Below are 27,776 nucleotides of genomic sequence, written 5' to 3' on the forward strand. Positions count from 1 at the left end.
CTGCTCTTGGGCGGGTGAGTTCACTTGCCCCAAGAAAGGAGGCCAGGGAACTCATCACGGGTGGGTGGGGAGGGTACTCTTGCTGGGAGAAGGAGAAGAGGAGGGGAGGAGAGGAGAGGAGAGACCAAAATGTTTGGATTATATAGGGAAGAGCCTCTAGTGGGGAAAGGGCAGCCCAGCCCCTGGACTGGAAAGTTCAAGGTTGGGGGCAGGAAATGCCAGTTAGGGACTGATGGATGCTGGGAAAACCTGGAGGCCAGGTCTGCTTTGATAAGTAAAATATGCGCCTGACCCTTGTTCTAGGGTCTGAAACCAAACATCCCAGCCCTTTGTTCATTATAAGTGAATAAGGGACAATGGTAATCTCCAAGGCAGCCCAGCAAGCCACAGTGGGGTTCTGATGAGACTCAAGCTTGACCTCTCAGGGGCAGAGCAGTTGGCCTGACAGGAAAGGCTGCCTCAGTGCTGTGAGGATGTATAAGCCACAAGCATATCAGTGATCCTCCCAGAGGGAGGTGTCCGAGTGGCAGCTCTCCTTCTCTTCCTTTTTCAGTATGGAATTAACTAGAATCTGCGAAACGGGTGGATTCCACTCATTATGGATAAAATCCCAACCAATATGAAATGTTGGTTCCTGGTTTATTTAGTTACCAACAGGATCCACTTATTATTTATTTGTTGGTTGGTTGGTTGGTTAGTTTTTTTGAGACAGGGTTTCTATGTGTAGCCCATGCTTTTCTGGGACTTGCTCTGTAGACCAGGCTGGCCTTAAACTCAGAGATCCACCTGCCTCTGCCTCCCAAGTGCTGAGATTAAACCATGCACCACCACCGCCCAGTTAAGGATCTACTTCTTAAACCATCAGATTGGGATTTTTTTTCTATGAGATCAGATTTCCATGGGGGAGGGATGATCAAGCAGTATCATACACATGTAGAGATATAATCCCTGTAACGTTGATTATATGCGCATATCTATGCATGTTATTCATGCTAGTTACTAAGTGTGGTTGACACAAGCTGCCAGGCAGGCAGAAATCTCTTTTACAGGTCTTTAGATAGTGTTTTCTTAGAAACAGGAAGTTGAATTGTATCCAGAGAGCAAAGCCTAATGCCAGCCCCCCAATCCAACTTGAGTTCCTGACACTGAGCTAGAAAAGCTTCAAGCAGCCCTGAGTGTATCACAACATCAGACTTAGACAAAACATCGTGGAAGAAAGGCCAGATTTTCTAAGGAGCCAAGACATATTAAGAATTCAAAGCACAATGAATTAAAAAGAAAAATTCAGCCCTACTTAGGGTACATAAAAATTATACAAGGGACACTCACCCCATCTGTGTGAATTCCATTCTAAGCTCCACCCCCTAGTCTCAGTGCTTTGCAGTCTTAGAGAGAAAGGGGGAAGGAAGACAATCAGATCACAGCAAACTTCTGCAAACACGGTTGTCTTCTCTACCCAGAGCCTAGTGAAAGTCAGAGTAACCCAAGGAGCTGCCCTGCTCCTGATACAACTTCTGGGGAAACTAGTCATTTCACCCCTAAAGACTTAAAGAAATGGAAATGAGTTTGGAAAAAAGAGGAGGAGGAATGGAAGGAAGCAGAAGTGTCCATATACCTATGTTATAAGACATATGTTATAGGACATATAAGACCACAGACACTAAAAACCCAATAGGCTGGGGCTGGAGAGATGACTCCATGATTAAGAGCACTGGCTTTTAACAGAGAACTAGGGTTTGGTTCCTAGCACTCACATGGCAGCTCATAACCACCTGTAACTCCCACTCCAGGGGATCCAATGCCCTCTTTTGGCTTCCAAGCACAACAGGCATATATATGGCACACAGACATATATGCATGCAAACAAAGTAACTAAATAAAACTTTTTAAAAAAATTAAAGTTGATCATGTGTGCACCCTGCTGCTCTCACATCTATTCCTGTGCATGTATTCACCCTAGCAAGGTGAGGAATAGAAAGGACTGTGGATTGAGTGTAACTAGGCAGATTAAGGAGGAACTAGAGAAAGTGAGCTGGAGAGAGGAAGGAGGGAAGGGAGAGCCGTAGGGGAGAGAATGATGACTAGCAAACATATGGAGTCGCCTGGGATCAGATACTTTGTATCCTAGCAAGGTTACTATTGCTGTGATGAAACACTGTAGCCAAAAGCAACTTGAGGAAGAAAGGGTTTATTTGGCTTACACTTTCACATCACAATCCATCATTGAAAGAAGTCAAGGCTGGAAATCAAACAGGGCAGAAACCTAGAGGCAGGAGCTGATGCAGAGGCCATGAGGGGGTGCTACTGTCTCTGTCTTGCTCAGCCTGTTTTCCAATAGAACCCAGGACCACCGGCCCAGGGATAGCACCACACACCATTGGCTGGGCCCTTCTATATCACTCACTAGCATAATGCCCTACAGGCTTGTCTACAGTCTGATCAGATAGAGGCATTTTCTCATTTGAGGCTACCTCCTTTCCAATGACACTAGTTTGTGTCATTGGTTGACATAAAACTAGCCAGCACATATGGTAACCAGAAAACTTAATTTAAATGAAGTGTGTGGGGGCTGGAAACCGCACTGTTGTCAGACTAAGCATGTAATACTGTTTACTGAAATTATTTTATGCATTTTATTAAGCAGATGAATGCCAATTCATATATATGTAACATGAATTTGAATGACTGCTTATAAAACATAGCAATTTATGAGACTCTTTAAGTATATAAAACATAACAGATGATAAAATATTTTCCATTTGAACAAACTGAAAAAAAAAAAAACCTCAATACAGAGGACTATAGGATTTGCACATCCTGACTCCATGGCTTACGTGTAAATCTTCACATTTAAGGTTTTTCTGTTTTGTCTTGTTTTTGTGTCTTTAATTCTCTTGGCTTACATTGAACGTATGTTTAACTAAAAAGAAAGTCAGGATCCTCAGGCCTAGGGTTCCCTGATTCTGACACAGCTGACAGCCTGCTGTCCAGCTGCAGCACACCCATGATCCTGACACAGCTGTCCAGCTGCAGCACACTTCAAGCTGTTACTTTGTTGCACTGCTAGCTGCATGCCTCCAGTCAACAGGAAGTGCCTAGGAACTGGCAGTCTGAGTTTAGTAAATGATAGTTCAGTGGATCATAAAAGCAAAGAAAACAAGATCCAGAAAATAAAATTGGGCTTAATGATGCCACAGACAAGTATCACAGAAATAAAGGAAGAAACGAGGGACACAGAAATTCACACGGACTCCCTCGAGAAAACCATATATTTGATATTATAGTCTAGGCACAGATGACAAAGGGAGCTCTCCAAAGTCATCTATCCAGTGACAGCACCAGGACAGAACAAGGCAGAGTGTTAAATACCCAGAAGCTTTCCATCTTATGAACTCCTCAGAGCACTGCGGGGCATGACTAGGTCCGGAGCTAAGCACCCCTCCCGCTTCCTCAACCATGCTGCCTTCTTCAAAAGAGCAAAGAACATGAGATGCAGCTATCACTTCCTGGCTGAGCAGACATAAAAGGGAGATATTCTTAGAGGAAATAGTTGGCAAGAGAAGTTCCCTAGCCAGAAAAGCCTCTGGCAGCTGCGCAGCCATTCCCACAGTCATTACTGCCCGAGAAGCTATGTTTCCACACAGTTGCACAGGGTAGAAGCTACCTGGTTAAAGCTAAAGCAGGCGACTGAGGCAGCCCATGCATGCCAGGGTGCTTCTAAGAAAGGGATGTGCTGAGAAGCACCCTTCCCGTCCTGCAGACACGGAGCTTCCAACATTTTCCAGCAACTAAATGTAAACGCGTATGACAGAAAAGGAAAAGTTGTCATTCCAAAGACACATCTCCAATTGGCATGGCAGAAATCAAAAGACATGAATTAAACCATTCCTAAAAACAAGCTCAGTAGGTTAGACCTATAATCCCCGTAGGAGGTGGAGGCAGGAAGATCAAGAATCCAAGGATAACATGATGAGCCCCAAACAATCTCAACTTACATGCTTACATTAGACACTGTCTCCAAAGCAAACAAAAATCCCTAAAATTAAAATTTTTAAACTAAGCCATTTCTGTGCTAGCCCAGATTTCTCTCAAGTGTTGCTTATGAGCCCAGCACTGTCCCAGGGTCTGAGGCCACAGTTATGTGCAAAAGCAAACCTTGAGGTCAAGAGGTCTTCGATTGTTTTCTCTTGAGGTCTTTTATTTCTTAGCACAAATTTAATCTTTTGATCTCAGTGAAGAGTAAAGAGAGGATTCCTCTACTCAACAGGCACAGCTCAGAAACACCACTGTCACAGTATAAGATGGTACTGGCTCCTCTACTCAATAGGCACAGCTCAGAAACACCACTGTCACAGTATACGATGGTGCTGGCTCCTCTACTCAATAGGCACAGCTCAGAAACACCACTGTCACAGTATACGATGGTGCTGGCTCCTTTTCTTCAGTTTTCCTCTGAAAGTAAAGCTAATAGCTTGAAGCGGGCTGCCTTAACCCTTTGTAAGGGTAAGAGGGTCTCAAATATTAGACCTATAGTAAGGGGTATGGAGAGGATAAAGCAAGAACTCTCGAGACCACACATGGGTATGTGTGTGAGAGAGAGACAGACAGACAGACAGATAGACAGACAATTTCTAGGAAGTGAAGGAATAGAAGAGCTACACCACTATCTTCCTAAAAGAAGATTATGTGGTCTGAAGGGTCATTGCTACCATCTGTATATAGTTTTATGTATCTTTTCTCTTCATTTGAGAGTCTCCAAACCCTACACAATATATATGGACATAAGTATTTCTTAATTTTTATTTATGCAAGGAGGGGAGTTGAGCCAGGTCTCATGTAGATCAGGTTAGATTGGCATTGAACTTCTGATCTTCCTGCCTCCAATCCCAAGGACTGAAATTGCAGGCATGCAGTGCCAAGCCCAACTCCATGTTATAATCTAATACAGCCAAAGAGCCACTGCCCTGTGAAAGAGCTAGCAACCCTGGGGATTGCAGGGCACGCGACTGTGTTAAAGGCTTCTTTGAAGTTGTATACCTTGTTTTTAAAACTTCACATCTGAGAAAGACAGCTTTAGGGGGACAAGGTGAGGGGATGTACTGGCATCCCTTGGATCTGAGCCATGGTGACCCTCCTGTCCCTGCTTTAACCCCTTCCTCCCTAGGGAGAGGCTGTCTCCACTCCACACTTGTGCTTTTCTTCTGAGCTGATACCAAGCAGATTCCTCTGGCTACAGCCTTTACCAAGACTTGGAACCGGCTGCTGTATAGCCTGGGGGCAGCTTCCGAGGAGCACAGATTCCTGCCTCTTCCTGCTGCTCTTCCTGCTTCTAAACTGCTAAAGGCAAATCCACTTTCAGTGCCAACTAATACTGCAACCAACTGCCTGAAACTGAAGATCCAGGAATCTAAGGGATATATAACTATCTCCAATCTTCTCAGTTAATGCAAATACATACAAGCACCAGGCTATCACTCTTCTTTTTAAGGAGTCTGTTTTTTGATTGGGGTATCATATCTTAGTCAGGGTTATTATTGCTGTGATGAAATACCCCGACCAAATCTGGGGAGGAAAGGGTTTGTCTGCCTACACTTCCATATCATTGTTCATCACTGAAGGAAGTCAGGACAGGAACTCACGCAGGACAGGAACCTGGAGGCAGGAGCTGATACAGAGGCCAGGGAGGGGCGTCCCTTACTGGCTTGGTCCCCATGACTTGCTCAGCCTGCTTTCTTACAGAACTCAGAATGACCAGCTCAGGGGTGACACCACCCACATGGGCTGGTCCCTCCCATATCAATCAACTGATTAAGAAAACGCCCTACAGGATCACCTACAGCCCCATCTTATGGAGGTGTTTTCTCAATTGAGGTTTACTCCTGTCCAATGACCATAGCTATGTTGATATAAAACTAGACAGCACAGTAAGATTTTCCTAATTCCCTCTAAGATAGTATAATCTTCTACCCTCTGTAGAAATGAGCAGAAAAGCACCAACCTGGAGATCATTTGTGCTCTGTGACTAAATCGTGTAAATGTGCTTATCATTATATTTCACATTTCCTGGAGAATGAGGTGAGGGTCATACACACACATGTGTATCACTCTGACCTGTACCTACAAATATGGAAGCCAGTCAATTCTCTTCCTCCAATGTCTCTCCATTGTGTATTTGAGGCAGGGTCTCTCACTGAACCTGAAATTCATTGATTAGCTTAGACAAGCTGGCCCTCAGGCCCCAGGATCCTCCTGTCTCCATCTGATACACCCACTCAGACCAGTGCTGAACCTGCCCTATCCAGTGCTACCCCTGCCCAATCCAGCTTTCACAGGAGTCCTCAGGCTTGCACAGTAGGCCCTTTACCACAGAGCCAACTCCCCAACCCTCACACTTTCTGTGAATTTTTAATTTTAATTGAAACACAATCACAGCTCTTTCTTCCCTTTCCTCCTCCCAGGCCCTCTCTGGTTCCCCCTCCAACCTGCTCCCACTCTCAGATTGACAGCCTCCTCTTCTCCAATTATTATGATTACCTATGTATATATGTGTATCTGTACACAGATATAGAAATACAACCAGCTGATACTGATTTTATTGTATGCATGGTTTCTGGGTTGACCTTTCTGTACTAGACAACTGACTACGGAGCTCAGTGCTAAGGAAAGGCTGACTCTGTCTCCTTAGTCACCGTTTGCCTAGAGTTCGGTGTGTTTTGAACTAAATTACACAGTAATTGTTTTTAAAGCTAACTTATTTGAGCAACTGTTTTTAAGGCCCATTGTGAAGTTTTCCCACCAAAATTCTAATCATAAAAGGGGCAGCCCCGCACAGTCATCTCACCTTCCTGGTACTCGGCAGGGACAATGTAGATTTCATATATAATCAATCTCTCATCTAAACCAGTTCAGACTCGCAGCCTCTTCCTCATTTAAGTTGTTCTAGCTTTGGGCATAAAGTCCAAGTTAAGTACAAATATTAATGCCATCCATAACTATAAATTAGATGAGAAAGTACACACACAATAGGAGACAGCCAGGCCTCTAACTGTGTATCTACCTGTAACTTGCACAGTGAAAGGCCACAACCGCAGAAGCTGGTGGCATCTCTTGCAGAAGGCACAAGGACTAGTAGAAAAATAAGAAAGCTGCTCTTATCTGAGGAAGGTCTGTGAGAGAGGAACGTTGCCCCAAAGTTTACTCTGGACTCAGGCAGCATCACCAACAGAAGTCCTTGTTCATTATTAGTTTCCGTCCAGATCAGCCCAGTGTAGCAGCCATGAGAGGGCCTGTCTTCGCTCCTAGTGTCTGTCCCTCAGAGTAAGTTAACGACACGGCACATCCTCGGTCACCTGCTTCAAGTATGAGCCACCATTCCCAGCCACTCGGTGTTTTCTCTTTTCAATTTTAATAGGTTTTCATGCAGATATCTGTGTCTGCTTTGTATGTGTACCATAAGCCTGCAGCTCTGTGGAGGCCAGAGGGAGCATCAGATCCTCTAGAAGTGGAGCTAAAAGCAGTTGTGAGCTGCCTGACTTGAGCAGAAACCAAACCCAGGTCCTCTGCAAGAGTAGCAAACACTCTTAAGGACCCTGTAGGGCCGTCTCTCCAGCCCTTAAGTCCTTGATTTGACGTTGTGTTTACTGATGCAGGAACATATTTAGAAAGCAGAAATAATTGGCTATCTACAAATTACAATTTTACTTATTTTTATTTTAAGTATATGAAGGCTTGCCTGCATACATGTTTCTATAGCATGCATGTGCCAGGATGCCAGAAGAAGGCAATGGAACAGGAATTACATCTGGTTATGAGCTGACATGTGGGTGCTGGAAACCCAGGTCCTCTGCAAGAGCAGCCTGAGCTCTTAGCCTCTATTTATCCCTTCAGCCTCCCTCTAGCAACAAAATTAAATAGCTTGGTTTAGGTAACTATTCCCAAACCACACTGCAGCCATGGCACCTGAGCCTCATTCAAGTCTCCTTCATGTCCTCTTTTAAAGCAAGAAATGGAGAAAGGAAGTGAAGTGCAGCCTCGAGCTTCACTGCTTGTTAAAAATAAAATAAAATAAATAAATACTAAACCAAAACAGAAACCAGCACAGCTGTATCTTCAAAGCCCAGGAGTCAGTGAAGACTAAAAAGAAAATCACACTGTGGCTACGTGTCTAAATCTAGATAGCCAGAAACCCAGAGAACCCAACCGTGAGTAAACTGACATGGGGCATTTCCTGTGGAAGCTTCCAGACACTCTCTCAAAGTTCCAAGACTAATTAAAAAGAAGAGGTCATGAATTCGGGAGGGACAGGAGAGAAGGGAGGGTTGGAATTATGTAAATTTAGCACTTAGATATGAAATTCTCAAAACAAAAACAAAAACCATTGGTAATTTAGATATATTTTTTAAAGTTCCAAGTCTGTTAGAGAAAACAAATGCTACTTAGCAAGATTTCTGTCAGCCCTGGGGCTTCTGCTGAGCAGCTAGCCACAGAGCAGCCCCATTGCCACACTCTAGGAATTTAGATTTTAAGACAGGCCGGGAAGAGCTTCTGGATGGTGTCTAAGAGAGAAACGGGTGTCCTTTGGGTACTGTGCTAAGCTAAAGAGAAAGGGAAGACATAGGCAAGGTCCCTACTTCATAGTGCGCGCACGCACACGCACACGGGGTGGGGGTGGGAGGTGGAAATGGAGAGGGAAAGGGGACACACACAGAAGGAAATAAACGTTTACTCAACAATGGGCTCTTCTAGAAAAACTGTTTCACGAAGTCTTTCCATTTCAAATGTGAGGCGACATCACTGACCTACAGCAAACCACTGGGTTCCCTCACCAGCTGAGTCCCTGAAAAACCGTGTCTTCACCAGCTGAAGACAAAGCTGAGACTTCCCACCGGCTGAGGAGTCAGGTCTCAGACCATTCCCCCTCCCATCAGGATGTGGCAGAGCCCTAGCTCCCTGAAGGAGAACGCTCAAAGAGTGGATAACTACAGGCTACACACGTTCCCTAAGGTCCTAGGATGCAGCTTTCTGAGGGCTGGGATCTATTCCGCTGGCTGCGATGTGTTGGGTCTTATCACTGCTTGCTTTCAGTACCCAAGTCCCTCCTTCCCACCAGGAACCCTGACTGAAGAAGGGAGAAAGGCTCTCCTCCCACTCTAAGAGATGGCACCCCATCTGTTAGCCCCAGCAGCTCTTCCCCTGCCTCAGCGCCTGTCTAATCCGCTGCAGTGGAGATCACATACTGTTCCGAGGGCTTTGAGCACTCTTAGTTCTGGGAGGAAGAAGAGGAGGAAGAAGAACACTTCCAGCAGCCCCTGGCATCACAGACAGAGCACCGACCAGGCTTGAGACAACCCACGTGGTACAGAGCCTTGGGCTCCGAGAGTCTGGACGTGCAGACTCTGTTACTCTCATCACAAAATCCTTTAGGTTAGAGATTTGATTTGGATTTTTCTCATTCCTGTGTCCCCCAAACCGTATCTGACTAATAAAATTAGTGTCCAGATATTTTCCTTCTTTATCATGCCTGAGAGTGTGGTAGGTTTCAAGCCCAAGTCTATCACCAATTAATCACCTACGAGTAGCCCCTCTCACTTCAGAGCTCTATTGACATGAGCTAAGAGAAGAAGCCGCTCAAAGAGAAGCTTTCAAACAAGTAGCCCAGGCTGGCCTCAACCTCCTGACATAGCCTGGGCTATTAGAGACCCAGTGAAGGCATGACCCTAAACTTCTGGTCCTCCTGCCTGTGCCATTTGAGTGGGACAGCAGACACACATCCAGGCCTTTATACGTGCTCAGCAAGTGCTCCACACAGACTAGCTGCATCCTCAGCCCCTTTAAAGCATTTTCAATGATTTTTTTTAACAGTTCTTCCACACTGAGTCCATGTGTATATGTCACTTTTCCAGAAAAGAGAGAAATTATCCTGAGGCATTTCTAAAAGAAAGCTGAAGGCCCAGTGGTGTTTGCTGTTTGGGTAGCTGCTGCTAAGAGACAGGAATAAGATCCACCCTGTAGCCATCTCAAATCCGCATGATTTTGTCTAAAATTCACTAGTGTCTCCAAGACAAGGATTATAATTTGATCAGTTAGTAGCTAAAACTTGACACCTTTTCCTAAACAAATAGATTTGTTTGTAAACTGTCTAATTATCTTACATAAGTTGTTTTGCTCATCCCTAACAATCAATCTGGTCAGAACTCCTGATTCTTGGCCAATCTGAAAAGTCAGAGACACTGGGATGGGGTGGAGGATGTGGGGGGAGTGACGGAGAGGTCTGCACAATTTTATCCTAAAGGCTGCAAGCTAGTGCATTGTTTTTTCTCAGTAGATAAAACAAAACAGGGCCAGCCAGGAGGCTCAGTGAGTAAGACACTTGTCGTGAAAGCCTTGTATCCAGAGGTCAAGCTCAAATCCCACAAGAAAGTAGAAGGAGAAAAATGACTCCACAGGGTTGTTCTACACATGCACCATCTCTCTCTCTCTCACACACACACACACAGAGAGAGAGAGAGAGAGAGAGAGAGAGAGAGAGAGAGAGAGAGAGCGAGGAAATAATTACAAATAAAATGAGAGAATGATAAATTTTAAATGTTTTATTTTGTTACTACATCCTAGTAGGGGGAAATATTAGCAAGTAAAAGACATTGGCTTTAAAACATAAGAAAACTTGAAAACTCTAGTCATAGGAAATACAGGATGGGGGTGTGAGCATTTGTGGTGCAGTGTGCACACAGCTATCGAAGTTATTATTCATACTCATGCATCCAGTGTTTGCAGTACATCAGGGCACAGCAGGCATCGAACCAGAACTGAAAGATAAACGCAAGCACTGGTGATTTAGAAATGTACACCAATGGCACAAGGAAGAAAAGGAAAGATCAAAACCAAACAAATAACTGATAAGGCAGCATGACTTTGAACAGCCTGCTAAGCAAACAGCAGCTCATGGTATGGCAGTATGTCTAGCACCCCTGTAGGGTGAGCTCAGCTCAGCTGCTACAAAGGGATTCATGATGCCTCCTTCATGGTGGTCCTACAAATACCAATGAATAGCTTGCTCTTACTTCATGATCAGGAGCCTGGTGCTCTAGGCCTGTTCCATACAACCTGTTTTATGTGCGTTGATGACCAATGACTAGACAAGATCCCCTGGCCTCCCATTTTGCAGTTAAGGAAGTCTAGGCATCAGGGTTAAATAACTTCTGGGGATCTCACTGTGAGAGTAAGTGGAGACACAATTTGAAACCAGATTTGTCTAAAGCAAAAGTCTCAACCATATGCTACAGCCTCGGGCATTGATTCAACATATTTCTTGGATATGTTCTATCTGATGGGTGCCATGTAAGACCTTGGCAACATAACTGTGAACAAACCACACTTAACCTCTGCCCTTTTGTTTAAGTCTAAAAGGAGAAATAAGGACAACCCAACACTCACAGACAGAGAGTCAAGCATTGAGAAGATGGTAAAGTGCTTTCATTGCAAGCATGAGGACCTGAGCTTGGATCCTAGAAACACACACACACAGCCAGGCAGAGCAGCAAGTGCCTGTAATCCCAGCACTGGGGAGGTAGAGACAGGAGGATGCCTGGAATTCACTGGGAAGCTGACCTGGCCAATCATCAAGCTCCAGGGGTAAGGAGAGATTCCATCTCAAAAACTAAGCTAGAGAACCACTGAGGAAACACACTTGGCGTTGACACAAACACACGTGCACTCTCCCCCCCCACACACACACACATGAACGTATACACCATACACTGTACCACAAAAAAAGAAAAGAATCAAAATTAAAGCTGTAGCTGCAGTACACTTAGAGACTGCCATGCAATTCTGTAGCTCATAAAGGGTCCTCACACAGTCCGGAGATCAGAAACAAGTTACAGCTGGCATCTGCGTGGGAAATTGAAGGCAGGCCTGCAGGTAAGAAAGGAAACTGAGCAGGCCGTGGGGTAACATCCTGTGAAGCCCTGGATATCTTGCAGCTACAAAGAAAAGCAGGTGTTCTGCCAGAGGACCGCACACTACAAAGCATGGAACGCAGAGAACCCAGAGTCAAACTGAGAACAGATGATATTTTAACTAGATGTGAGCAAACAAACATTTTATTAAAATCTGTATACTTAGTCGTCAGAGTCATGGAGCCTTAGAAACAGTGGTGGCTGTTCCAATTCCTAAGCTTTTCATAGATCTAAACTGAAGCAGAGCAGTGTCCCTTCAGTGCCTCTGTGACAAGTGGCTTCTGTCCCCAGCACAGCTTCTGCCATGTTAGATCCCCAGTTTCCTGTGCTGCCATCCCTGCCTTTTCCTCTGCCACTAGGCCAAAGCACGGCCCTTCTGAGGCAAAACCTGGCCTTTCTAAAGCAAACTGTTTCATTCTTTTGCTTAAAAATCACCCATAGTTGATATAGAAAACCCACTCTGGTCCTTGGCTACCCATTTCTTAGGTGAATATAACAAAGAACTGGGCTTGAGGTCGTCTGCAGAACAGTTTCACTTCCTGATACCTTGTTAACATTTCTAGTACAGTGGCCTCATCTACGTGGCCCAAGATGCGTTCTTCCCACGCTATTGTTCCAAGCACCTGTTCAGAGCGGGGCACTGAGCCCTCCTTAATGGTCTTCCTCATCATCCCAAGTGTAGTGAGTGGCCACAGTGACCTGGGGGAGAATGTCCAGTGCAGAGGGAGGGGAAAACGTGGACTTTGTCCTGAACACCCAAATCCAAGTCATCTGCTAGTAACAAAGAAGAAAAAAAGAATCTGTAGCGATAGCCAGATAGGCCAGATTAATGGCCTAACATTAATACACATTTTGTTACATATGTTTCAAATTCTATGATGCTGTTGATACTTTGTTAGAATCTCGTAGACTAGGGCTGGAGGCATAACTCAGTGGCAAGGTTCTTGTTAGACAAGAGCCAGGACCTGAGTTCAAAGCAAGCCCTAGATGCCAGAGACAAGGTCAACAGCACACTTGAGGTTGACCTCCGGCTTTCATACCAACACGCGTGTGCGGGTGAACACACACAAATATTTTAAATAACTAACATTAAAGGCACAGGTTACAGCTCCTGTTTTGAAGAAGATGCACCTGAGAGATGTGAAGCTGTTCTCCTTTTTGTCTTTTTCTTTTTCCCAGTACTGAGGATCCGGCCCAGGGCATGGTCCATTCTTCAGAAAGTGTTTATGCACTAACCTCACGGTATCTGCTGCCAAAGAGTTACCACCTGTCAAAATTCCTCCATGACATTTGACTTAAACCCCTCCTGATTCTAAGCCTCCAACAACACACAGAATACTCTCTATGCTTCCAACACAGCGATGCTTAAAGATCTGAAAGGATCTCCAGTGGCTGAGACCTGAAAGCAAGCTTTTTGCTTTCCCCCTTCCCCGGTAACAAAGATTTACCTGGGAAATGGGGATGAGGCTGCCTGTGTCCCAGTTTGCAAGAAAACAAAAGACAAGCACATAAAAGCCCTTTCTCATTAGCCCTGAACATACTTCCAGACATTCTCATAACGTGCTTTCTTTGGTTCTTGGTTAGACTCACAATGAATGTCTCTTATATCTGTCACCCCAAGTCACTGGGTAGCATCCTAAGAATGACAAAATCTCTCCACTACCTTCTCCAAGTGCTGCCCAGAGTCAGACCGGAAGTTACCCTCTTAGAAAACATGGCCAAAGCCAAAAACTAGCCTGCAGTGTAAATGTTTAAGTGGTCATGTCTCTGATATTAGCATTGACCTTGAATGCTCTCCAAACTCAAGAGACCAGTCTCTAAATCATTAACTTACTTTGGATCACTGCTCTGCACTTGGGGATCTGGCAGCTGATTTTTGTTTTAATTGCTGTGTTTACAAGGTACGATGTCATTAAACCACATTTGAACATCACAGAAATGTAACAGAACTCCCATAATATTAGTGCCTTTCATCTCAAACTCACATTTTTGTTTTTATTTGTTTGAGACAGGGCCTTTCTACATAGCTCTGGCTGTTCTGGAACTCACTATATAGACCAGGCTGGCCTTGAACTCGCAGAGACCCTTCTCTTTCTGCCTCCCACGTGCTGGGGTTAAAGGCATGCGGCACCATGCCAGGCGAGTCAAGCTCACATTTCTAATATTAAGACATTTTAAAATGTCTATCATAGAGGATGATAGTGAGCTGGAACTAGATCATTAAATTACATTGCTTTAGTTTCCAAATTGCTTTGTAGTTTGTACATATCCACATTTCCTTCTTTTCATTCTCTTCTACATGTATGTAATAACTCATCTGTGTATTGAACCCAAAGGCTTCTAGAACACAAGTCAGTACAATGTTAAGGGATTTCAAATTCTTAGACAATGCCCAAACATATCAGTGGGTATAATCAAAATTAATATAAGATGAAAAAACTACCTCTTTGTTCTCTTTACACAATATTGAAATGTCTCTTGTTCACCATTTACTCTTAAATCTTAAAAATGAAGGTTACAACGGGAAACACATCCTACTATGTTTTTCTAAAGTAAATTGCATGTTAATACTTCAGGTATTCTCTGGGTTTGATTTCAGGAAGTTCTCTCTGTTCAAACTCAGGCACAAAATCTGTCCCTGGGAGAATTATGTGTTGTCCATAAAAGACCTACTCTCTGTTATATAGTTTTGGAGGTGCTTACGAATTCTTTGAGCTTGTAACCATCAAAACTGGGCTTGTAAAACATCAGCTTTCGTTTACTGTGGCTTCAGAATGCAAACACTGGAGAAAGGTCACACGCATTACTGTTTCTGATGTAAGTTTTGTCATGTATTGGTTTTTTAAAGAACCTCTAAAGACAAGATGGAATATCACTGGCTTCTGTGAGAGCTCCCTACTTTTACAATTATCTGTGGCTCTCAAAGATTTCATAAGAACAATTACACTGCTGTTTCCCCCAAGAAGAAGCCGCTGTTGCTAGTCACTTCGCTATCTTAAAGTACACAGATCCCAATGTAATGCACATTTGTTCAGCAAGTGACATTGTGACAAAGGACTGTTGCATGATTCAACTCCATGAGGTACCTGGAACAGCCAAATTCATAGAAATGGAAGAACCTCAAAGACGATGTAGACTTGTGTCAGAATGGTACCTTGTTTCTGATATGAAGAAGTCCTGATTGCCCACACTGCCATATCCTTGCTGCCCCTGAGCCGATTACACACTTAAGGCAGCCAAGATAGTGAATGGTGTAGCATGCATACCCTATCACAATTTGCTTCAAGGGGCACTACACTTCTACTATGGCTTTCCTTGCCTACAAATTGGAGCATTTCACTCAGGCAAAGTTCCACTGTGGCCCACACCACACAGCCCCCAAAGTAGCAGAAAGTCTATCTTAGCTCAGCAATTTCCCTGCTGGCCAGATCTAGGCCTTGAAACCTGACTTCCTGGGCATGAATAATGTTTTAGTTTGTTTTTTTCTGTTGTGATAAACAACTCAAGAGGAAAGTGTTTGCTTGCATTTACAAGTTACAACTCCATCATCAAGAGAAATCTGAGCAGGAGCTCAAAGCAGGCACTTGAAGCAAACACCAGGCTCCTGGTTCAGTTTCATTTGTATAAAGGTCAGGCCCATCTGCCTAGAGATGGCAGGGCCCACAGTGGGCTAGTCATTCTTACATCCATTATCAACCCAAGAAAAAGCCCCCATTGTCATGCCCATATGCCAGTCTAATGGAGGCAAGTCTTTAATTGGTCCTCTTGGGCATGTCTAGGTGACAACCAAGATTAGCCATCACAAGTGATGACTCCTAATCCAAGCAGGAATGACTTCTACCAGGTGTATAATCTAACAAATTAACAAGAGAGACAGAGAACACAGGAACTGCTGGGTGATGTCCACGTTCAGGATGCTGTCCAGCAAGAAGGTCCTCTGTTGGGAGCCCCAAGGCCAAGTTTCCCTGCCTATCTAAAGCCCACAGTGAGTCCTCCTTTCAGTTGCTTTGAGTTTCTCAAATGGCCTTGAAAGCATTTCCTGCTCTTGAGCTGGCCAGGGGTGGTTTTTGTTTATTACCAACATAGAGCCTTACTAACACAAGCCAGTCATTCTGCACTCCAGCTTTATCCAAGCAAGCAGCTAAGCAGTATGACAGGCAGGCTCCTTCAGGTCTTTTAAGATCAGACAGTGCAAACCATTATGCAAGGGATCCCTGTGAACTGTTTACAGGGTATCAAGACAGTTTGGCCTGATAACTTGTAACTTAATTAAAATGTTACATGACTTAATTAGAAATGAATTGACTTTAATCCCAGCACTTGGGAGGCAGAGGCAAGTAGATTTCTGAGTTCAAGGCCAGCCTGGTCTACAGAGTGAGTTCCAGGACAGCCAGGGCTGTACAGAAAAACTCTGTCTCAAAAAACCAAAAAGAAAAAAGAAAAAGAAAAAAAAAAGTGAATTGAACAGGATTGGAGGGCACCTCACTATCTGAAACCTTGAGGACAAGAGGTGTCAATTTGACAATTTAGTGGAAAAGTTACAGACTTGTGTAAGGTTGCAGTCTTTTGTTAGATTTATATTTGTTTGGTCCTTTGGTCTCCATGTTGAGCCTTGAGGATCCATATGTATTCTGAATGCAATGTCCAGTTCTCTTTTCGGAAGGAATTGCTGTGCAGGGAAAGCTCCTGATGATGGATTTGGAAGCAGCCACACTGCCTCAGAGATAGACTTCTCAGGACCTCCATTGCATCTCTTAATAACAACTGTAACAAGTCCTATGCTTGATCTTCAGCACAGAGATATTTTTCCAGTTATATTTTAACAGTAACAAACATCTTACTTCAGATAGGACCTCAGGAAAGCCTGTCTGAATTCTAAGAATTTAGATATGAGCTTAGATGTGTGTCAACTTCCCTTGCCCTCCCCTGCATTCATGCGAATCCCTGAACTTTGTCACTCTTTAGGACAGTGAAGCCAAGTCAGAAGGAGAGGGGCTGTGGAACTTGAGTTAAAAATAATTAGAAATGACTTTAAATCAGGTGTGGCAGTGCGCACCTGCAATGCCAGCACTCAGGAGGATCAGTACAAGTTTGAGACCACCCTGCATTACATATTGAGTTCCAGGGCAGCCGGGGCTGCAATGTGAGTGAGACTCTACCTCAGGGGGAAAAAATCCAGAGAAGCTGGACACAGCCCATAGGGAAAACAACAAATATACAACCTTGGAGATGGATAACTGAAGAATTCAATAGAAGCCTGAAATCCACAGGGCTGGTACTGTCTAAAAGTCCCCAGTCACTGCAAGTTCCTTCCTGACCAGGCTCCAGTTCCCTTGGTCATCGCCACAGTCTCTTTAAACCCATCACATACGTCAGTGTCTGGAAGCTGTTGTGGTAGTCACAGACAGTCTGACCCAAGCTCAAAGCTCTCTCTTAGGTGAAGCATGAAGCGTTTTCAGATCATCCTTCCATCTCTGCTTAGCCCAACAACATCAAACTATTTGCTTTGGGAGTTTTAGAGCTATTAAAATGAGTAGTAAAATTTTACTGGCTGTTGAAAATGAAAGAAGACAATATCAAGAATGTGCCACTGACTGTGGGTGTATTAGGATGCAGATGTCTGTCCATCCTAATGAGTTGAGCCCATGCTCTTCCTCTCCTTGAAGCCTATCTCAACCAGGTCAGACCAGCAAGAGGGGAAGAAATGGCTCTTCCAACTCTGTGACATAGTGTCTGACCTTCCCATGGCATGGCAAAGGAACTGCCTGACTCTGCTCGTGTTCATCCTGTCTCTGATGCTAATCCTAAATCTGTTTTACAGCTACTCATTAAACACCTTGTAGGCTCCATAGAGTTCCAGCTCTACCTCAGAAACTGTCTCGTGTTGGGCACAAAAGGATTCAAAAGACACAAAAGTACCTGTTGGTTTCTAGACTTGAGAGCAAAGGTATTGGATGTGTTTGTGATCCCAAAGACTTCACCAAACATCAAACCACAAGCTCTCAAAAGAAGGTCAGCTTTCCAGATAAGGATTTACAGCATCTCTTGAGTATAAGTCTCGCCCATCATAAAGGGTCAGTGACATAAGTGAAGGAATGGGTGAATGAATGAAGTCAATCAAAGCACAGCACGTGCCAGCATTAAGCACTTTGTCAGAACAGTCCCATGAACTCAGTTCTTGACAGCACATTTTCAATTTCAATATCAAAAAATATTTTTATTCTGAACAGCCTGCCATTTTAACTTATCCTCAATTTAAGATCTGTGAATAGGTAATGCTCTAACTATGTAACAGTTATTCTTTTTTAAGATTTATTTATTTATTTTGTGTATATGAGTTCACTGTCTTCAGACACAACAGAAGAGGGCACTGGATCCTATGACAGATGGTTGTGAGCCACCATGTGGTTGCTGGGAACTGAACTCAAGGACCTCTAGAAGAGCAGTCAGTGCTCTTAACCACTGAGCCATCTCTCCAGCACTGTAACAGCTATTTTTAACCAATTATTGGTTATAATTTGGAAAGAACTCACTCCTCCATTTCAAAAACAGTCGACTAAAACACTCTTGGTTTATTTCAATCACATACCAACGAAACAGTCCCACAAACTGAGACCATAGACAGTGAGTCCGACAACAGAAGCCTCGTGCTTAGGGTGGAGATTGCTAACACAGCCAGGGAGCCATTCCCAGGTGTATAGGTCATACCTGCTTGAACACGCTTTAAAAATGAGGCAGAATACACATTTGCTTTAACAAATAGGCCAGACCTCATAGCTGCTCAGCATTGCTGGCCAGACAAGCGTTTTCCATGCTACACTTTAAAACACTAATAGCAACTAGGATCCAAGTTTGAATAATGACCATGGCTGTGTTCCCCCATTTTTTCTCTACTGACAGTGACTGGAAAAATACTTTATTTATACTTTTCAAAATAAGTACTGTTCATTAAGACTAAATAAGAAACTAAGAATCCTTTAAAAATGATACAGACATCTCAAAGATGTTTTGATTAGTAGTTAAGTGAACTGTGTTGTGATTGACCTGGGACAATGTCATACAAACTCATGGTTACTTCCTCTATATCTGTCTATGATGACAGAAAAGAATGGAAAGACCAAAGGACCCATTAGCCTGCATTGGAAACTACACAGTGTATCTGAAATCCCTCCTTCCCTAACGAAAGAAGAAAGAAAAAACAAAGGAAGGAAGAGAAAAGACAAAAAGAGAAGAAAAGAAACAAAGAGAAAACTATAACTCTAAAATACATCATCAGAAAAAAAAATCAGTTCATTCAAAGTATATACACCATCTAGGTCATAAGGCAGTTTTTCTATTAAGGCAGTACAAGGGTATCCTATACAGATCTTTAGATTTAAACACCATCAGCTGGGCCTTCTGGTACAGGCCTTTAATCCCAGCACTTGGGAAGCAGAGACAAGTAGATCTCTGACTCTGAAGCCAGCTTGGTCTACAGAGAAAGTTCCAGAACAGCCAAGGCTACACAGAGAAAACCCTGTCTCCAAAGTATAAATACCACTCAAAGGAAAACTGAAAGAAACGCAGAATTTGCAACCACAATGTTCAAGGGACTTAAAAGCCACGCTGAAGGGCCTGAGATAGTTTAGTACATAAAAGCACTCACTGCACTGGGGACCGGAGCCCCCTATCCCAGTCCACACTGGAAAGAAAAAGTGAGCTAAATCCCCAATGTGGCTGACTGACCCCTACACATGTGCTGTGACACTCATGCCAGCACACAGAGAGAGAGAGAAAGAGAGAGAGAGAATTAAAAATGTAGTCACGGGGAAAAGCTAATGAGCCTCATCTTGTCAGGTGCCGCCAAAAGGAGCCTGCTAAACTCCTAAGAGTGAAACCCTACTGCAAACGCCACAGCAAGCACTCCCACAACACAGTCTTTAAAACTCATTTACACCAGAAAATATTTCAAGTAGGCAACATTTATTTACAAATAAACCTCTGTGCTGTGTAAAGTCAGCTCTCATCAACCGCCCACCTGATTTCAACAGCAGTACCATCCTGCTTCTGAACGTGTCAGAGTGATGAAGAGTTAAAACAGAAACCAGAGAGTTTCCTGTCTAATTCTTAGCTACTCCCTGGAATTTGTAATGTTACAGTGGAACAAATGAGTTTGGCTAAACAGGTGCAACATCACAGTCATTAAACCAGTACTCTGGTCTAGTTCACTCCAGCAGCTCATTGGCCTTGGAAGAAATGTTGTAATTGTATATATGGAAATATAACCTTTTCCCTATACATTTTCATTTTACCAAATTTTCATTTCTCTCTTATGCTCAAGTTTATCAATTTTATCCTAGATGAGGGAGGACAGGATCCACTATCCTTAGTCTCCAAGACAAGAAAGCTGAGGAAGAGATACAAGATATGAACAAGGCCATGTGCCAGTTAACAGCAGGTCCAAGACAGGAGCGGAAGAACAGGGAAATCACTGACAAGTGTCTACCCAGCAATTGATACATAAGACCCGTGAGCACATGGCAACAATGTAGAGGGAGCCTCAGCCTGGCTGGCTCTGGAGACTCTGACAATTACACTGTAACAGGGAGGGCACACCCCAACAGGCCCTGGGGAAGATTCTACTTTGTAAGTCTCCAGAAATGTCAAACACCTGCTCTTGAGTTCCAGCACCTATTGGCAGCTCACAGCCATTGGAAACTCCAGTTCAGGGGATCCAACAGCCTCTTCTGACCGCCAAAGGCACTGCACACATGTGATACACAGACATACATGTGGGCAAAACACCCAAACACATAAAATAATAAAATAAAATACTTTCTAAAAAATATTTTATTTGGCTCGGCCAAAGACCTTTCTGGTTTCTCAAGCTAAATAATGTCCTATACTTTGAAACCATGCATGAAAAGATCACGTGAGTGTAGCATAAAAGGGGATGGGAAGGTACAATGGAGGGCGGGAGGGAAAGGGGAAAGAATGGGGAAGAATTGGGGAAGCAAAACAAAGAATGTTTGGAAAGTACCATGATGACTCCTAATTCTGTATAAGCTAGAAAAAGAGAGAAAGAAAGAAAAACTTTAAAAAAATTAACCAAGAATAGCCATAAACAAAGCAATAAAAGGAACCTACAAAATAATAATCGTCCCAGTGACTTAGAATAAAGGTCTTAATTTTTTAATTTTAAGTCTCTTCCAAAGGCCTGCATGTTACAGGTGTGGTCCTTACCTCCAGTCGATAGTGGATAGAGAACTAAAGAAGTCATAAGAGGAAGGGCCTAGGTGGAAAGCCTCTATCTTAGCTTGCTTTTCTGATACTGTGATAAAACACTAATCAAAAAGCTACTTGGGTTTATTTAGCCTTATAGGCTACAGAGTCATGGATGAACTCAAGACATCATCAGGTCAAGCGCTCTGGGCAGAAGCCTAGAGGCAGGAACTGAAGCAGAGTAAAGAAGAGCTGCTGTCTGACTTGCTCTCCATGGGTTTCTCAGCCTGTGTTCTTATAGAGCCTAGGACCACCTTCCTGGGACCACCTGCCTGGGACCACCTGCCTGGGACCACCTGCCTGGGACCACCTGCCTGGGACCACCTGCCTGGGACCACCTGCCTGGGACCACCTGCCTGGGACCACCTGCCTAGGATCACCTGCCTGGGACCACCTGCCTGGGTTTGGAACCTCCAACCCGTGAAAGGCCCTTTGAACAACATTCACCAAGGGCAAGAAAATGTATCAGGGGGGTCAGCAACGACTGTAACCAGCCTTGGAAAACCTGTTGATTTGGGCGTGAGGGCAATCACACGCATGACCTCTGAAGTTCTATAAGCTATTGGAACCCCTGAGAAGTCTATTTCAGAAAACAAATATCCAATCAAAGTGCCAAGCTCCACCCAGGGTAGCATGTTCAAGACTCTACAACTTGAACTCTGCCTTGCGGTCATCTTAACATTATTACTTCACGAACAGGGAATGACACAGTCTGCAAACACATCCTAAGGAAACTCCACTATCAAATCACCACCGAGAAACACAGACTACAATAAGCACTTTTGATTGCCACCGAGCACACCACAGCAACAGCCATTCATGCTGGTTTTCTGTGTCTACAGTTATTATTGAAAGCAGAACAGGACACACTTGGCGGGGCGTCTGAGGCAGGAGTAGAGTCCTGGCTTTGGACACAAATACCCTCTGTTCCTTGAGTCGGTCACTTCTCTTGGTCCCCATCTCCTGGTCCCAACGATGCCTACTGTGGAGCTGACCTCCTCAGCCCTTCCAGTGTTTGCTTTGTACGCTATCCACATTCGACCTTGCAAGTGACCCTTGAACTCTTGCCTGGTCTGGGTGGTGATAATTACTGCATCAGCTAATTAACTTATGAATGTAGTCATTACGGCTTTGCCGTGGTAAGCACTTTGCCTCTCTTACCTCTTTCCTCCCCACACCCCTATGCAGAAACCACTGTGAGTTCCATTTTTAAACTCAGGAGATGTAGCCCAGATAGATTTCATAACCTGCCCAGGGTCATAAGGTTTGCAAACCAAAGGGTGGGGATCCCAGCACAAACCTTCTGTTTCTAGAGCCCCTCCTTTTAGCTGCTAAATGGTGACACCTTTCATGCCTACCAAGTTTGACAGGATTCATCAATGAAGCACTATCCTGGACCCAGACTAGACTTGGACTGTGAATTCTTTCAGAAACAACTGGATCAAGCAGAAACACTTGGACTAAGTACTTCTTTCACACTTCAATCTCAGGAGCAAATAACATGGAAAAGATATTCAATTAAACCTTCCTTCCCACAATCTGTGGGGAAATGAACAAAGAACAGGAACTGTGGAGCCACTGGTGTCCTCCAGAGAAGGCACTGGGCACGCAACACAGTCACAGAAAGGCTCTCTCCCTCACAGCCCGGGGGACAGGACTCCAATACCTAACAGCTGAGAGCAGTCACCAGCCTCAATCTCCTCAGATAAGACAGTCTGAGGCAAGTCCTGTGAAGTAACCAAAAACTACCTGTGCACTAAAATATATCATAGAGTGCAATTAACTGTTCACCAGCGCGAACACCATGAAGGAATTTTCTAGAAACCAGAAATGGTCCTAACCTAACTAACACGCTGCTTTTCTGTATGATATACATCAGTATTTCCCCAGTTCATATACAAACTCGAATCACAAGGGCCTTGCAGTAGGCTGAACTCCTTTCACTGGGCGAAGGGGATGGACAGGGAGAGAGAATAGCTGAGTTCTAGAACCCTGGCTGCCCAGGAGGCCAGTTTTGGCAAAGCCTGAGGAGTGAGTCCTCCTTTGGCAAGGCCAAAAGGAAATTACTTCAGCGAAGAGGGGCTGGTAATCTCCTCCAGCAGGACAAAGCCACATTTGCGCGGTGCACATCGCCTACTTTCATGGCCAAAGCCTGGGACTTCAACCCACCCTTCTTTCCAGCCGCGCGCTGAGAACGGGCCATAGGGAAGATGAGGAGAAAACACACATTTTAATCAAAACAAGGCAGGGAAGGCAGGCTCGCAGGGCCTGTCTGGGGCGTGCGAACCACTTCCTCTTCTCGGATGTGTCTCGGGTTGGAGATTATGAAGTTGCTGAGAAGCGCTCGCGGCTTCCTGCGCGCTGAGACCTAGGGGACCCGGGGCTGTCCCAGGCGCAGACCCCAGACAAGCCGCGCGCCAGAGGGACAGGGACCCGAGTTGGCTGGCGCTGCTCAAAGCACGTCCTGCTTACCCCAGGGTGCTGATGAAGCCATTGACCGAGCCCTCCGCGTACAGGGACACGATGTCCCCAATGTAGAGGAAGCTGGACATTTTGTCAGACATGCTGCTTCACGCTCCTGTGGCTGTCCCTGCTGTCTCCGCTGCACGCAAGGGTGAGCTCAGGCCCGCTGGGTCAGAGGGGTCCAAGCAGCTCTGCTCGAGGAGCGGCAGCGAGGCCACCGCTGGGGACACTGCGATGGCCCCGCGCCGCCGTCGCCGCCCCTGCCCAGCAGTAGGTTTCCTGTTCCTGGCGAAGTTCTGTCCTACACCTTCGCTCCTCCTCCCTGGCCCGCGAGCCCTCTGCGTCCCCACAGTTCGCTCCCGGCCTGAGCGGAGCCTCTAGGTCCCCTTGGGGGACTCTTTAGACCAGGTGGCGGTGCCCACGGACCGAGAGGGCGGGGAGAAGCCCCGGGGAGGGGGGCGCGTGGCCAATCAAGCCTGGGCGGCCAGGGGCGGAGCGGGGCCGGGGCGGGGCCAGTTCTCGGGGGACGGGCCACCCCGAAGCGGCCAGGACAGAGGCGTGGGAGCCACGCTGGGCGGCGCTGCGGGGGTAACGGGGACTCAGCCGGGGGCATTGGTTCTGGCTCAGGGTGATCTTGGAGGGGCAGCCCCGAGACCAGCAGCGACAGTCTGGAGTGACTCCGGGAGGGGAGGGAAGACGACCCCAAGGACCCAGGAGAGACCCAGGACTTTCCAGATGCGGGCTGGGAAGGGGTGCAGTGCAGCCAGCGTAGACAGGACGACCCGGAGCGCGCAGAGACAATCCCTATTTGCAAAAGGCAAGGGACTTAGAGGGGTTTGGAGGAAAACTGCCGACACGAGGGTTCAGATGGAACCGGCCTTGAGGGACGCCGACTGGAAGAGGGCGCAGAGCAACCACGCTGCTTGGAACTTGGCGCGCCGGTGACAGTCCAGCTGAGAGTAGGAGCCCGCAGGCGATGGGGGTGGGAGGGGGTGGGAGTAGGGTGGGTGAAACGCTGTGGTGTTCGCACCACCACGCAGAGGCCTGGAGAATCCTGACCGTAAAAGCTGGAGTCTGAGTGGATGTATGTTTTGAGTGGAAAAGTTAATTGAGAGGGAGGAAAGGGTTGAAGAAGACACAAATGAAGAGAAGAGGAAAGGAGGAAACACTCCTGTGGAGCTGTTCTTGGATCCTGTTTTTCTTAAGTTCATGACTGGATAAAAGGATCCAGCAGCTGCAGCTGCTATGGTGACCACCCTGGTGACCGTCAGTGGGTGGGTCAGCGATGGCAGTGAGGGCTCACAAGTGAGGGTAACTGGGTTCCATCTCCAGGAACCGGTGACAGCCTTTGTAACCCCCCCCCCACACACACACACACAAGGTTATAATAAATAAAACTGGAGGCAGGACATGAGTGGGAGCAACCCCTCTGTTGTGTGTCAGTCCACCTCTAGAGTACTGTTTTAGAAATGTTTGGTCCTACCCTGTGGAAGATACTGAAGAGGCGAATGCCGTGATCAAACCACAGCTGACCAAAATCAGAGTTTAGGGGAGTTTTGCCTTCCAATTCAAAGATGCCTGGGATGGAAAGGTTTTAGACAGCAAGGAACAGAAAGGAAATGCCAGTCTCGAGTCTTGGTGTGGGACAAACCCCACCTTGTGTAGAAGCAGTGTATTCTCATTTCCAATGCCTCTCTTCCTTTTCCTCTCCCTCCCACCAACTGAGCCACATCACCAGCCCACAGATCTGGTGACTTAGTAGGTGAGAGGTGCCCATTAGGAGTTGTCCTGTCTACGTTCATATTGGTGTTGGGAAACAAGGGATGGGCTCTGAGTTATAAAATCTCTAGGTGAAACAAGATGGGTCTGGGATGGAGGCATCTGCTATCCAGAGCATTGGAAGTTGTGTTCTGAGATGGCCCAATGGATGCTCAACAATTGCTGGCCTAAACCTGGAAGGTTTTCTTATACAAAGTCAGGCCAACAGGAACAAAATGGGTGTGTGACTGTTTCTCCTGACAAACAGATAACGTGCCAAGCTGGGTTCCCAAGTTCTGGCTTCTTGTGAGACCAGCCTCAACCCAGAGTAGGGCCCCCTAAAACCAAGAGTCCCAGGACAGGAGTCCAGTTACCTAGGGTAAGACGCCATCATCCCGAGGTACCTCTCAATACCTTCCCTTGCCTGGGGCTGCTTCTCTGACTCTTACATGCCTGGATGCTTTTTCTCCTGCAGCTCTTAATCTGATCTCTCTGCTTCTCCATCATGGTGACTCTCCTCCTTCTTCTTCCCATTCTCCTTTGCCCAGGAAATCTAAAAGTCCCGCCTCTGTCTCCCTGCCCAGCTGTTGGCCGCTGGCAGCTCTTTCTTTCACCAATCAAAGCCAACTGGGGGCAGGAACCTTCAGTCTCTTACAGGTATACATACCGGTTCCTGTGTATTAAATTTGTATTAATTACAAGTAGCATTAGAACCAACCCCAACAGGTCTGAGCTGAGGGTTGTCATCACTCTGGAAGAGGACAGTGCATTAGTAAGTTTTCTCGTTGCAGTGATGAAACACCTGGGAAAAGCAACTTAAAGAGAGAAGGTTTGCTTTCCCTTGGGGTTTGAAGGAAGGCATGGCGGCAGGAACCCAGGGCAGCTGTTACATCTACTGTAAGGAAACAGACAAATGAGCTCAGGTATCTGTCCTGTTCACCCCCCCCCCTTTATTCAGCCTGAGACCCCCGTCCCATAGAATAGAGTCACATTTAGAATGGGTCTTCCCTCCACAGTTAATCATCTCTGAAAACACCCACACATGCCCAGGGGTGTGCCTCCTAGGCAACTCCAAATGTAGTCAAGTTGACAATGAAGATTCACCCACCACATGGGTAGATAAGGGCAGGGCCCAGGACACGGGGTTCAAGCAAACCTTGACAAAGGCAAAGGCCTCACTGAGGAATTACCTGTTCTTTGTTGTTGTTTTAATAATCTCAAATTTGTGAAAGACTTTTTCAAAATAATACAGTGCATTCATCAATATTTATAATTTATCACAAGTTTTATGGCTGTCTTCACACACACTACACACTCAAACATATACACACTCACACACATACACACGCTCACATACACTCACACACAAACACACACACTCACACATACATACATACACACACTACACATACATGCACACACTCATACACATATTCACACACACACACATCTTCAGGATCTTTTGATGTAGATAGCAAATATCATGACGATTTACCTGTCATTACTGCGAGTCTCTCATGCAGTATTAAGGAACAAAATTCAAGTGTCTAAGAAATTTGATACTGGTATAAACTTTTATCTAAGCTGTCTTTATTCCAGTGTGGCCAGTTGTCCATCCCAGGACAGATTCCTGTCCAGGGTCATATAGTTCATTCACATGTTCCTAAGTTCTTTTAATTGTGACAATCCTCAATCTTCGGCTATATGATATCTTTTGTAACATTTTTATACTTGAAAAATACAGTTAACTTATTTCTTAGTCCATCCCTCACTGTTGTTTACCTGATATTTTCCCAGTTGGATCAGGTTAAAATTTTCCAGTCAGAATGCTACACAATAGGTGGCCTGTGCACCCCAGAACACTCTAACCTCAGGGAAACACAACCATCTGTCATCCAAATAATATTACCCTTGTTCATTCTTTGGTACACGATCCAAAGCTAGAACTCATGTAATGTGGCCTATAAGAAGCAATCTATTTACCTGGGGAAAATTCCAGAAATAAGGGCCAATCACAAGGCAGCAGAAATTCGGATTTTTCTGTCAAAAATGCTGTCTAAACTATTTCCTGACCTTTAAGCCCACATTTGGCATCAATCTGTTTTTCTGACTAGGAGTACCTGATACTAGACTTTTCCAGTGGTGCATCTGTAGGACTTTACATAAGACTCAGAATGAAAGCAGAGTGAAAGTTGAACACCTAACACACGCACATAAATGCACATACACACATGCATGTACATACATACGCACATATACATATACCACATATACACATACATACACACATAATCATACATGTACACATACATATATGCACACATGCACAGATGCTTA

At 45.2% G+C, this 27,776-nt stretch overlaps 1 protein-coding gene across 3 annotated transcripts in view; it reads right to left on the bottom strand.

The window, feature by feature from the left end:
- The window catches only part of Itpr2 (inositol 1,4,5-triphosphate receptor 2), a 393,960-nt gene extending 369,798 nt beyond the window's left edge, over positions 1 to 24,162 (bottom strand). For 2 of the 3 annotated variants that reach the window (NM_010586.2, NM_019923.4), the window contains exon 1: positions 23,691 to 24,127. In NM_010586.2, the coding sequence (NP_034716.1) occupies positions 23,691 to 23,782 (92 nt within the window). In that variant the 5' untranslated portion in view covers positions 23,783 to 24,127. Of the gene's footprint in view, positions 1 to 23,690 lie in introns of all 3 variants that reach the window. The other variant, XM_006507026.4, reaches the window with a different exon arrangement.
- Positions 24,163 to 27,776: the final 3,614 nt, after the last annotated feature.

The sequence above is a fragment of the Mus musculus genome, chromosome 6 (assembly GCF_000001635.26).
Source record: "Mus musculus strain C57BL/6J chromosome 6, GRCm38.p6 C57BL/6J".
NCBI classification, from domain to species: Eukaryota; Metazoa; Chordata; class Mammalia; order Rodentia; family Muridae; genus Mus; species Mus musculus.